The sequence below is a fragment of the Corvus cornix genome, chromosome 1A (genome assembly GCF_000738735.6).
Source record: "Corvus cornix cornix isolate S_Up_H32 chromosome 1A, ASM73873v5, whole genome shotgun sequence".
Classification (NCBI taxonomy): Eukaryota; Metazoa; Chordata; class Aves; order Passeriformes; family Corvidae; genus Corvus; species Corvus cornix.
The window spans coordinates 56,570,547-56,583,495 of record NC_047057.1 but is presented as its reverse complement, the minus strand read 5'-3'; the positions used below and the strand labels follow the sequence as shown (position 1 = coordinate 56,583,495).

At 40.7% G+C, this 12,949-nt stretch overlaps 1 protein-coding gene across 8 annotated transcripts in view; it reads right to left on the bottom strand.

The window, feature by feature from the left end:
• Positions 1 to 12,949, bottom strand: part of BICD1 (BICD cargo adaptor 1) — a 169,702-nt gene that overhangs the window by 48,729 nt on the left and 108,024 nt on the right. For all 8 annotated transcript variants that reach the window (XM_039570409.1, XM_039570412.1, XM_039570407.1 and 5 more), the window contains exon 3: positions 1,561 to 1,713. In XM_039570409.1, the coding sequence (XP_039426343.1) occupies positions 1,561 to 1,713 (153 nt within the window). The remainder of the gene's footprint in view (positions 1 to 1,560; positions 1,714 to 12,949) is intronic.

Here is a 12,949-nt window from a genome sequence, read left to right as displayed (position 1 = left end):
CCAGAAACTGGAAACATATCAAACAACAAAGTTCCAAAGTCATATTGGGCATTTTTAAATAGAAAAGGAAAATCCATGTGAGGTTCAAATCTACACTTGGCAATTTAGTATCTTTGCTTACTGGAGGAACAGGTCCATCTGGAAAAATTATGAAATGCAGTCAAGTAGCTACGTTTACAACTTAAGGACATGAAAATAAGACAAACCAAACGAAACAACCACCACTTTTTCAATTTTAAATCCACATAAAACCTAGAGGTCTATATCTCTATGGTCACCTTCTCATAGACTCTTACTTCAAAAAGCTACAAAAAACCTCAACATGTAGATAATGACATTTTAGCACCAAGACTTACAACATACAGTTTTGTAAATTCAAGCATTAAAGTATAAAATGCTCTTAAAATTTTATCTTGTAGATTAAAGTACCTTTAGGAACCACAAGTGCATGGATCTGTGATGCAAAATGACTGATTTTTAGAGCCATTCAAAATGTGGCAATGTTTTTTCTCTCCACAGACTGTTGGCATTTGGTTTCAGTAAGAATGAATTATTATGACAAATATAAACACTTGCAAACAGATTTCATTTTCAGGGGAAACTAGGACAGTCCATAGAGAGGTCACATACTTCCTGAAAATGTGAAAATGTCTCCTACGAGGCTGATGAGAAAAAAAATCCATGCCTCAAAGGAGGAATTTTCTGGCTAGGTAAATAACTCTCCCAACAGAGATGATCTGCTGTAAATTCAGTTTCAGGAGTGTGAAAGACTAGGCACCTTCATAAATAAGGAAATTATGCACCCATTTCCAGTACCTGTGTATTCCCTGTGGCACAGCTCTGTTGTTTTAAGTGTTTTAATCACACTTGTGCTAGAGCAGTAAAAAAGCAGTATAAGAGAGCTGAAATAGCACCACTTATTCCTGCAGGAATAAGGCAGCTTTGTTCCAGGGCTGCCATCAGAAACTTTGACAAGGCTGGCTCTTCCACAGAAGCCCCAAGTGCACCAGGCAATAGGTCAGGACACAACCAGGGGCTGCAGTGCAGAGCTGTGACCCTCTGAGAGCAGGTGAAGAGAGGGTGTTACAAAGTGCAATGTTATGATGGTCTGGACAGCACCAAAAAGGCAGGAAGTGTTACACCATCTAACCTGGATATTTAAACTTCGATCACCACAAGTTAACTCTTCTGACAGGAGACCAAATGTCTTTTGCTCACTTTAAAGGACAACTAGCCACTGGACACCGAGCTCCTAAGGAACAGGAAAAGCATGAAGCAAAAATATGCAACTCTATCTCTTTTAATAATTCCTCTGTGATTACATAGTTCTGCAACAACATATTCCACCAGAATTTTTCAAAACTGAGGTAAGGGCCTCCCCATATTTCAAAAATGGCCAGTAACACCATTTTAGAGTAACTGATCAGCAAAAACCCAACTGAAAAAAACCCCAAGCATACAAGGAAAATTCTATCAAAGTTCTGTGCAGGATCACATTATGGAAATTGGAGAAAACAGTGCCAATTTACAGTATAGTGCCTTGAATCTTGTGATGCTTACTTGATTTTGTTTCAGTGTGGACACCAGTTTCTGTAAAGTGATGTTTTCTTCTTCCAGCTCAGTGTAGTCCTGCAGCAGTCTCGCCTCTCGAAACTTGTATTCTCGAATCTCATCTTTCATTCGTATCCTCTGCAGTTCCACCATCTCATTATTCTGCCAGGAGAAAACATAAGTACATCACCATTCGTGCACAGCCACTTTAATGCTCAACACTGCCTTTAGAAAAGGCCAGACACAAATTAATCCTGAAACAGAAGTGATTTAACAGTGCACATCAAAATAACATCACTTATTAATTTGAGGCCAAGCAATAATTTCAGGGGGGTGCTGGCAATGCAGAAATAAGAACGCCTGATACAGAAGCCTGATTAAAACAGTTTCAAGATTAGATGCTTATTGAAATGGAAACCTTGGCAAGGCTTTAGCATATCTCATTAATTTCATTGCTCTACAATAGAGCAGGATTTAAATAAAATTACCACCTGTTTTCCACCGAAGGATGCATTTTACATTCATATAGAAAAGCAGCGAGTACTGACATCTGTTCTCCAAAGACATCTGCTAGGGAGCAAGGTGCACTCACATTTGTATCTGCAGGCACTGGAGAGGCTCACAGACAGGCACAGGGTGGACAGCACTTGTCAAAAGCCTGACAAACGCCTGGCTGTGCTGAGCAGGATCACACCCAGCACTTCGGGAACACACAAAGTCACAATTTTATTTTTCCCATTAGTACATACAGTACCCAGACAGCCTTATGAGAGAGAACATGAGGGATCAGTTTCACCAAAAATCAATTCCAGCTCTGAGTTTGACATCAAGGGTGAGGTTATTCTGGAAAGACTCTACTGGCATAACCACGATGTAAAAGGCACTACAGGAAGACAGAGTTAACACACAGCTGGAAGAGAACAGCGACCAATACAGCTGGTTGGCAGGAACAACCTCCTGCCCTACTTTGAAGAGAAGTCTGCATTTGTCTGATTAATAGAAATGGGCATGGTAAATCACATCTCCTTTCCTGCAGGAGGATCCTGAGCACTGCCACAGCAGCTGGTGGACAGACCTTATTGATGGGGCAGAGCCCCCTCGCTGCTGGGACGTCAGAGAGAGCACACCAGGGAAGCAGTAATGAGTTTCTGTAAAAGATTCCAGTGTGGAGGGGGGCAACCACTGGCCTGATAGCTACCTGAAAAAAAGTCTAATGTTCAAGCAGAAACTGTAGTCAGGGAGCTCTAAATCAATCAATCTGTACCACTCACCCTCTGGTACATGAACGATAAAACCCCACATCCTGAATTAAGGATAAACAGAACTTCGCTTAGCATCTAGGTTAAATAATTACAAAACCCCTTGAGAAGAACTTCACAAAATATGAAAAAAAAAATTTTGATGCAAGACTCGACAGAAGTGTTTTTAAAAATTAAAACCTTTTGTTAGAGAAAACTAAAAAAATCACCCTCCTCCTAGCAGCTAATTAAGAAGAAATAAAGAAACTACCTAATTTCTTAACCAAAAACAACTGAAAATATTCCCAGTGGAAGAAGAGTCACAAAGCACCAGATAAAAGTAACTCTCTGTATATTCCTGCATCTATCACTGCCTAATCAACCTCTGAGCAAACTGTAATAACAGCATCACAGATGATTTCAAATGGTGAAGGCATTTTATACCCCCCAGGCTGCCTTTATACCTTTAGCTTCTGCCAGCACATTCCCAGCTATGGCAGGGTGTGGGTATGCGTGCCAGTCTGAGACAGTATGGGGACAACACCAAGTGCACAACTCTGCCGTGTCAAGGATAATTAAGCAGCTCTGCAACTCTCCCAGTGTTTGAGGATGATCAGCCCAGGGAATGAGCTGGCTGACATCCATCCAATGCTCACAGGAGCCTGGGAGAGGGTGCATCCTAACAGGATCCCAGAGGAGCTCTGCTCAGCAAGCCATTCCCAGCAGCGCTGCCTGCACCTCACTGGGGTGAAACCAGCAGCAGCCAGGACAGATCTACTCATGATACAAACTGCCTCTGCCAACAACACTGCCGAGGGAAAGGAAGGCCTCCCCAAAAGGCCAGGCTGGATGGGGCTTTGAGCACCCTGCTCTAGCAGAAGGTGTCCCTGTTCATGGTGGGGGGTCGGAACTAGGTGATCTTTAATGTCCTTTTTAACTCAATCCACTTTCTGATTCTGTGATTCTAAAAGGGGAGAATAAAAAAGGTGGCCAGAAATGGAGGACATGAACAAGGAATTTTTACAGCATCCTGATATAGCATTTCCCTGATAGAGTACAAGGCAGGGTCGTTTGAAAAAGCCTTGAAAATGAATTCTGTAAGATGTGAGTATTCCTTTGTCTCCCCTGTCATTGCAAACTGCAACAGAAAACATGAGCTATCACCTCACTGGAGTGCACCACCATTTCTTCAAGAGAGATACCACATTTCTTCACCATTTATAACTGCTGCTTCCTACGTAATCTTAGAGATATAAACAGAACCATCTATCGTTCTCCTCTTCTTACACACAGAGAAACTCTTTCTGCAGCACAGCCTCTATTTGTCCTTACTCATGGCATTTCATCAAGGAAGAAACAGCAGGAAAAGGAAGACTTGCCAGTTGGAGAGGCAGTGCTCAGGCAGGCATCCCATGTGCCATGCCTGCCTGAGCACTGCCTGCCACCCTTCCCCTGGCCAGGGCCAAGGCCTCTTACTGGCAGCGATCCCAGTGCTCGGACACAGGGACAAGACCAACTCAGCACATCACAGAATATGGCATCGCCTTTTCAAAGCAATATAAAATGTGTGTTTTGTCACTGCAAACGCCCAGGAATTACTCTCCATGCTCCAGATCTCTCCTCCTACAAACATCTGCATTATGCTGGCAAACACCCAGCTGAAAGGCAAAGTGCTATAGTGCTCTCCATGCTTGCCAGGAAAGGCAGTGATTCCACTCCACAGGCCCAAAACCCAGTGTTACTGAGGTTTACAAATGAGTAGCCACAGGACATGTGGAGGGCTATTCTGCTTTCCCTTATATAAGACCTCTATGTATTTTCGGGAAGTGAACTAGTCCTGAACCTATTAAAAAAAAAAAAACAAAACATGTTGAGTTTATTCTCTTTTACTGTTGGTATGAAGGATATATTCATTTTCATCAAATGCTTTAATTAAATATATTATCTTCTCACAATCTTATTGTTATTTTGAACTATTTAAAATACATATTTCTTTAGCAAAATATCTGCAGTTACAGAGGAGAGATCTTCCTGTACTTATACAGTGGCAGTAAGAGGCAAATTTTTTATTTGGTGGACTTCTATGAAAAGAATATGAGAGGACTCAAAAACATAAGGCAAAAGGATTTTGCCAGCAGGGCAGTTATCTACATGAGCCACTAGAGGACAATGTGACCCAAATTATTAGTCAAGTAATTTGTAATTAAACTTTACTACTCATCCAGCAGTGAACTTGCAGGACAAAGCAATTGAGCCAGATGCTTTTACTAGGGCACTGCCCTCGGGACGTTTTACATTCCCAGAGAGAATTCCCCTATGAACTATGGACTGGATCTGCAGAAACCAAATTAATCCAAGAGGTGGAGCTGATGACACATGAGCAAAGTTTTAATGGCTGAAAACGACTTTCAATCCCAGCCACCAGCTGAACATGGTGCAACGGCTTTAATGGATTGGTGCCAAAGAAGAAGGAAAAGGCCTTTCAGTGGAACTATAGAAAACAAGAGAGTCCTTGTCAGCATTGCATCTCATTATACATGAGCACTAATTGTGGAAGATGTCAGCCCCACAGCACCTCTAATGAATGTACACATAACGGAGCAGACCATGGCAAATGAAAAACAGGAGGCTCAGTCGAGACAAAGTCTGTCCAGGTCACCTATTTACTGGTACTTAGATATATTTTCAGAATTGTAATATATGAAAGGTGAAAGACATCTCTAGGTTTTGCAGAGGTGAGGACCATGTCTGTGTACTACCAGCCATCAATCCTGACAGGTCTCTGAGCATCAGTGGAATATTAAACAATAGAAGGTTGTACTTCTTAGCAAATTAAATGTAATATATATTAATATATATTGTTAATTCTTGATACAGCATAGACTTTTTAAATGCTGTATTTTATATGCTACATGCAGAGCAGGTTGTATTAAGTGTGTGTGGATTCATTGCAATACATTGTGTAATATCAAAAATTGCAAGTGAGAAGGCACTTCAAAATGAAGGAATGGAAATTGCTGATGTTGAACACTATGAAAAAATACACAATTTTCATGTGGAACACTCGCAAGTACTGCCCTAGGAAGGCACCTGTTATGCTCCTGTGGCCTATCAATTCACCTAAAGAAAGTGAAGGGACCCCTAAAGCTGGGTACTCTCATCTCTGAGGTGAGAAGTGAATTCCAGTGGCTTCTGGTTTCCTGAACTGTGAACAAACAAACTGAATTTCTTGGAAAGTGGCAGTGTTGTGAAGCCTTCTTTTTAAAGTGAATGCAGTCCCATTAACTAATTTGGTTGCCCCCTATGCTGGAGTACATAAAGGAGGGGCTTTTTTATTGGTGTATTTTGTCTACTGCTTTATATCCCTCCCAAAAATTGTGGAACTAGTGTTTGGGCTTTTTCCATACATTCTGTTCAAACAAATGTTCATTAGGAGATTTCAGATCCTTACTGCAGCAAAACATACTATTTTGCACACTGAAAAACAGCCTTATAAATCATCAATTAATTATACGCCCCAAACTACCCAGACTAAATCCCTACTTATATGTTGGAATATGCAAGCCATAGCATGATGCTGTGCATAACTTTTCAATTTTCATAACTCACAAGAGAGCGAGAGAACAATGATAAAATTGTCTACTTCCACTTTAATGGCATTGTTTTATAGGTGATGCAGGATAAAATCCCATTCGATCTGACAACAGTGTTATTGCAGTAGTAGTAAATCGAATATAAGAGAAAGCTTATGCTCAGCCTAAGATCCATGATCTTGTGTGTTTGTTGACAAGTCTCACTGTAAATTTGTATGTCACGTTTACTTTATTCTGCAGAGGAAAATAAAAGATGTATTTTTTATGAAGAACAGTTATAGCGATAGCAAATTCAATTCAGCAGGGGTTGAGAGGAAAGAGAATGACAGTGGCAATACAAGAGCAAAAACCATTTTCTTTATTTGTCATCAAGTGTTTTAAGCCCCCAGAGTCCTCTACACAAGCCTTAAAGTTCCCTCCCTCATATACAGGAACACTCAACTTGAACTGAAAGAATGGCATTTTCCATGCTTCCCAGTGTATTTAAAAACATGAAGGGATTTTGTGGAAGACCTTAGGTGACCTGGTCTGACCCTTTTGTCAAATTTGCACCTCAATCCTCCTGATTCATACATGCAGATGCCCAGCTAAGCAGGGCTAGAGCATCTCATACAGAACTATTTTTGCTTCTATTTCAAAACACAGATACCTCTACATCCCAACATAAATTATTTCAAAGATTTTTTTTATCACTGCCAGCAGCCTGCATCCTCTTTTTTAACCTGAATTTTTCTGATTTAATCCTTCAAAAAGCTTCATTCAGGTGTCTTTATTAGAGTTTATTATATTGTATCTGCTCTAAGCAGCTCTATTGACATCCTACTTTAAGAACATGAATACAGCTCCTATTGTCCAAACCCAGAAACCACTAACTTTTGAAATTATGTATGATCCTGACATTCCTTAGCTTTAGATATATCACTTACTGTCTAAAAACCAAGAAAATAAACATGCTATTGTGCACAAGATATTTTTGGAAGTGTAACTGTAGCATAATGTAAGTACTTATAATCTTTCCCTTCCATGGATTTACTTACAGAATGGCAGCACTATCAAAGCCAAGCATGAAAAAAGCCATATATTTGTTGGCTATAGCATACTGATTAGAAGCCAGATCATGATAATGTATGTTTCAAATTCCTTCACCAGCAACAGATCTCAAATAAAGCATTTACAATACATCTAATAATTTAATCATCTGAAATGCTCAGTGCATTTAATTGGAATAGCTAAATCTACAGAAGTAGGGTGAATTTGTATCAAGGGCAATTAAATGGCCCATTTATGTACTTACCACAGAGTTTGAAACCCATAATATTTAACATTGTAAATCTTGCTATGTATAAATCCCCACAAAGTAGCTATTTTATTGACTTTCATATATAACTATATAGAAAAAGATAGAACTAAGGAATGTTCTGGTAGTTCAGGTATTAAATTTTCCTGCTGGGTATCATGGTCACATAATATTATGATGATTTCTTTATAAGATGGTATGAACCACAAATCTCTAATCATGCATATTATCTGAAAAACAATGGTTTGATTTGACTGCATTTACAGCAATTAATGCCTTACTATTAGTGCACTAATTATACATAAATTCTCTTAATGTATTAATTACACTTATTTATAATTAATATCAGCACTGTGTAACAAACACTGCTATAATATTCTTAATTCCTTCAAAGGATGAGAAACTTCACTAAACTGAACTTTATCAAAACAGAGTGAGAGAAAATTCAGACTCCAGGGTTACAGCACTGTTCAGTTAAAATGATTCTTCTGCATATCTGTGGAATGGCATCATGCATGATCATATGATCATTGCAAATAGCAAAATATCAATTGGCTGGAACAAATTTTGCCATGAGGAGGACATTGTGGATGTCATTTTGTTTAAATTTAAAACTCTGCTACTCATCTGTCTCCTGCAGCTCTAGTGGCATTAAACATATCCAAGAAGTGGGAGGATTTATTTCTAAACTCCACACTGACTGGATAAAAGAAAGGCAATGACACATCCGTGCCTTGGAGCAGGCTGATAACAACATCCTGCAAACACAGCATTCCCTGCAGTCCATCAGGCCTAGAATGGCTTTCAAATTTCTCCAGGTACCAGTGGACAAAATCATGTTCACCCACAGTCCAAAGAGCAGTCCTGCTCCTACTTACAGAACCATTTAGGTTGGAAAAGGCCTGTAAGATCTTCAAATTAAACTGTTAATCAAGTGTGGCAGAAAAGCTGATGTGTACCAAAGTCAATCACAACCCTCGTGGCTCCCCCACCTCTGGAGGGCATTAACTACGTGAGCATCCAGACAGGTCCTCCTGCAATTCCCACCTGGTGCACCTGCCTTAGGATAAACCACATTGCCTGTCAGGGATGGCAGGGGACAGAGGGTGCTGGTGGAGGGAGGATGCACATGCAGACCAAAGACCTGACAAGATCATGTTCTGTCGCCATCACATCAAGGACTGCCAAGGCCACCACTAAACCATGTCCATAAGTGCAATGTTTACAGATCTTGTAATTACCCCCAGCATTCTGACCCAATCACTTTCCCTGAGCAGCCTATTCCAGTACTTAGCAATCCTTTTGGTGAAGAAATTTTTTCCTAATATCTAATTTAAACCCCTCCCAGTGCAACTTGAGGCCATTTCTTCTTATCCTAACAATCTTCAGTTGGGAGATGAGCCTGACCCTCACCTGGCTACAACCTCCTTTCAGGTAGTTCTGGAAAGCAATAAGGTCTCCTCTGAGCCTCCTTTTTTTCAGGTCTGCACTCTCTGAAGCAGGGGGCTGTTGCCCATTCCACATCACCCAATTACCTCGTGGCTGGATGAGTAGTATTATAAAGATACCAAACCCAAATTGCTCTTGACATATTAGTTCAAAGAAAAAAATAAAGAAGGGGTGGATCTGGGGCATGTTGGGCTGGATGGAATTTTTTTTTCCCAGTTATAACCTTTCCTATTATGTTGTCACTTTCTATATACAGTTTAAGAAGCCAACAGCAGTGATTCTACATGACAATGCGTCAAGGCAGGCTTTTTGATGGAGAAGCTGCACAGGCCTTTTCAAGCTCATCAAGAGGCCAAGAGCTGGTTTTAAAGCCTAACTGATCACTTAGAAGAAGCATCTGCCAGTTATATGTATCTCTTTGAGAGGCCATCTGTCAGATCCAAAATGCCAAATTTCCTTCCAGACCCAAAAGGGGCACCAGCTAACCGACAAAAGAAAACTTGTGCTAACAGGGTGTGGGGCTGTGATCAGTTTAAGCTCATCACTCCCATAGCTGCTGTTCCCAGGTCCTGACCCTCCCTTGGGCCAGTGCTACCTTTCACATCACTAGCCAGATCAAGGGCAGCAAGTCACTCCAGAAAACAAACAAAGAAGATAGTTTTAATGGTGTTCATACTCCCCGACTTTGCTGACAGTTTGGACACACAGGCACTGGTGCTAGCAGGAGGTAGGGAACAGGAAAACATGTCATTTCTAATTTGAATATGCTTACTGCTCAGCTACAACTGTATGATCTGTTCCAAGTTCCAGAGGTGGAAACCCAGCCCCACTGATGTAAATTGTAAAATTAATATAGCCTTCAGCAGGACTAGGATTTCACTGTATGCACTGAAACATTGAGGAGCTGGGAGGAGTAAAGTGAATGCCTGAAGGAGGAAAGGAGGAAAGAGAAAAAACCACCAAAGTGCCCAAATAAGAGGGGTGAGCTCTACTATTTTAGGCTCCATTATGCTTGGTTGGTATGGAAAGACATGTCCCTGTTTGTTGGCTCCTTGCTTTCACAGCTTTCTTCTGTCTTTCCTTACCTTTTGCTGTCAGGATGGTTTCAGAGCTCGCTGTGGTAACCTGTCCCCAGTCACCACAGTAACTGGGCAGTGGCTCCACTGTCCCATGTTTCAGGCACACAGCTATGCTCCTTGTAAGCTTTCCATTCCCCATGGTGACTGCCTCTCCTCCTCAGGACTTGGAGCTATTTTAATTACACTTCGCTGCTGGCTCGGTCCTACCTTCCCTTTTTTCCTCACATCAGTAATCGAGCCATGCTGCTGAGGGATGCACATGCCAGATGGGGGCTCTCAGCTCAGCCTCCCCATCCTGCATTTCCTTACAACACTACTCACACTCTGCTTTTTCCACTTTGCACACCAAGCCAACCTTTGGTCTTGTGAACACCAGACAGGCACTGCAACATCCATGCCTGTGAGCAAGTGCCTCTGCTCTCCCCTGCTCTGGGCAGGCTGTGCTGCAGGACTGGGTGAGAGCACAGAAAGATGAGGGAGTTCATATGCAGAACCAGGGCTGAGCAGCAGTACCAATAAATCTGGTCCTTGGGACAGTGCAGCTAAATTAGTAGGGGTTTAAATTAATCAGACATGTAACTAATCCTGATCCTCAGCTTACCAAAGATCATAAAAGTAATAAAAAATGGATCTCAAAGGTGCCCCTGGGCAACATTCAGTAGTCCATTTATCTTTCCCAGGATAAGAGCAACTATATCATTCCTGGTATCCATCTGATCTCTTGTTAAAGACTTCCAACAACCCCATCACCCTTCTCAGAAACTTGCTTCCTGGCTTTACTTTTGCTTTTGCCAGAGATCTATTTTGAATGTCAAATCTGAAGCAGTCTTTCACACTGAAAGAAGAAAACAGTATTTCTTCTCCTACCCACAGAAGGCAGGAAAATAAATGCATCTGTTCCTCTCTGCAGGAGATTTCCATTTGCCCACTCTACTCATCTTCAGCCATCTCTCTCTCTCCTACAACCAGAAGAGCAGGTAAGAAATGAGGATTCCAGATAGTTCCCACCACAGAGCAAAGTCTTTAGATGCCCTTGCATGACATACAGGGAGATGGGCAATGAGAAACAACAAAAAGTAGATACTGGCAGGGAAAAAGAATAGGAGACCCCCAAGTAACACAGTATTCCTTCGCTGTTCCTCACACTGGATTGGGAGGGGAGAAATACATTGAGAGAAAGAAGAAACCTTTAATACTTTCTAGAAAGTGGAGTGAATAAGTGGCTAAAGGAGATAAAAAAAACTCTTCACAGGTACAAATCTATTTCAAGGGGTCATCTGCTGGTACATTCTTTATTGTGCTGCAGAGGAGCTGTGAGAGCTCAACATCAAAGGGCTCCATAAGCCCATGCTCATAGCAGAGCTTCCCTCAACAAAATTATTCCTGCAGATTGCCAGCTGCAGAGGTGTTTTAAAAGCTCTGTGAATCTACACCCACCACCCTCCCAATGACAACAGGCTCTTTCAAGTTCCCCTTGAAAAATATCAATACAGTATAAAAGCTGCTATGAAAAGAGGAACAAGAAAGTTAAACTTCAGTAATTATTCTTCTCCAGATGGGCAGAGGCATGGCATCTTTAAACAAACACATCTGAGCCACAAAATTTAAATATAATTATGTGGCCAAATCTGTCATTATTAAGGGAGAGTACTTCCTCAAAGTCAGGAGCAATTGCAGTAATTAAAATCCATGTAACATTACCCATCTGCTGCAAAAAGCAGCACAGCATTCTGCAGCTTATTTGACCTTGTGTGCAGAGCACCCACCCACCCCCACTAATTCTTCTGTGGCACGAGCAGAAACATCAATTCAGAAACAGCAGTTGATTAATATTAAAAAGATGAACATGGCTTGATGACTAATGACTTTTTCTCATCAAAGACTTAGGGTTTTTATTTTAGAGCATATATTTGAGTGGCAAATATAGTCAAAGGTAAGTACCTCATCTGTCTGTAAACCACAGCTTTTAGGACCGAATTTTACACATAACTGTTACTCATTGCAGCACACATGGTGATTCATGAATACAAATGCCCACATAAAAGATTTTATAAAGTAAATTGCACTGAAGGTTACTTGAATTTATTGATATGGACAGTGGAAATACCTGTACCCAGGTAGTGTGGCTGTAACAATGTAGTACTCTTCACTGTTCAATATAAACTGATTTGAAACCTGATCTTGGCTGTTTATAATCTGCCCTTCCATTTAAATTTTAATACAGACTGTAAATTTCACACATTTACATGGTATATATATATATCTATATCTATATCTATATATAAAACAGTCAGCAGAAGTAATTTTCACATTGACAGTTTTCTTACCTTTTCCTTAAAAGGCTGAGCAAACAAGATTCTTACTGCTCAGCATGCAGGACAGAAATACAGATGTAATACATGCCATAAGAACACAGTGCACGGACTGACTATTAATGCTGCAGTTCTCACAGAGATTATTGTAGCATGTTGCCTATAGCTGCACAGCCTTAGAATTAAATTATTCCTTTGGGAATTGAATAAACACCGAGTATCATTAACTGCCTGCAATGTATCAAAATGGAAAAAAAATGCCATAAAATTCTGTATTTGCTCAGGGAGTAAAGTATCAAGCAAGTTATGGGATTGTTTAGATATGGGTATTAAAGTTACATTTAAATCTATTTTTTTCTACTCTCTTGTGTTCCCCCTTAAAACCACTGCTGTTTTCCTTTCACCATTTGTTTCTGCTAGACTTTCAGCC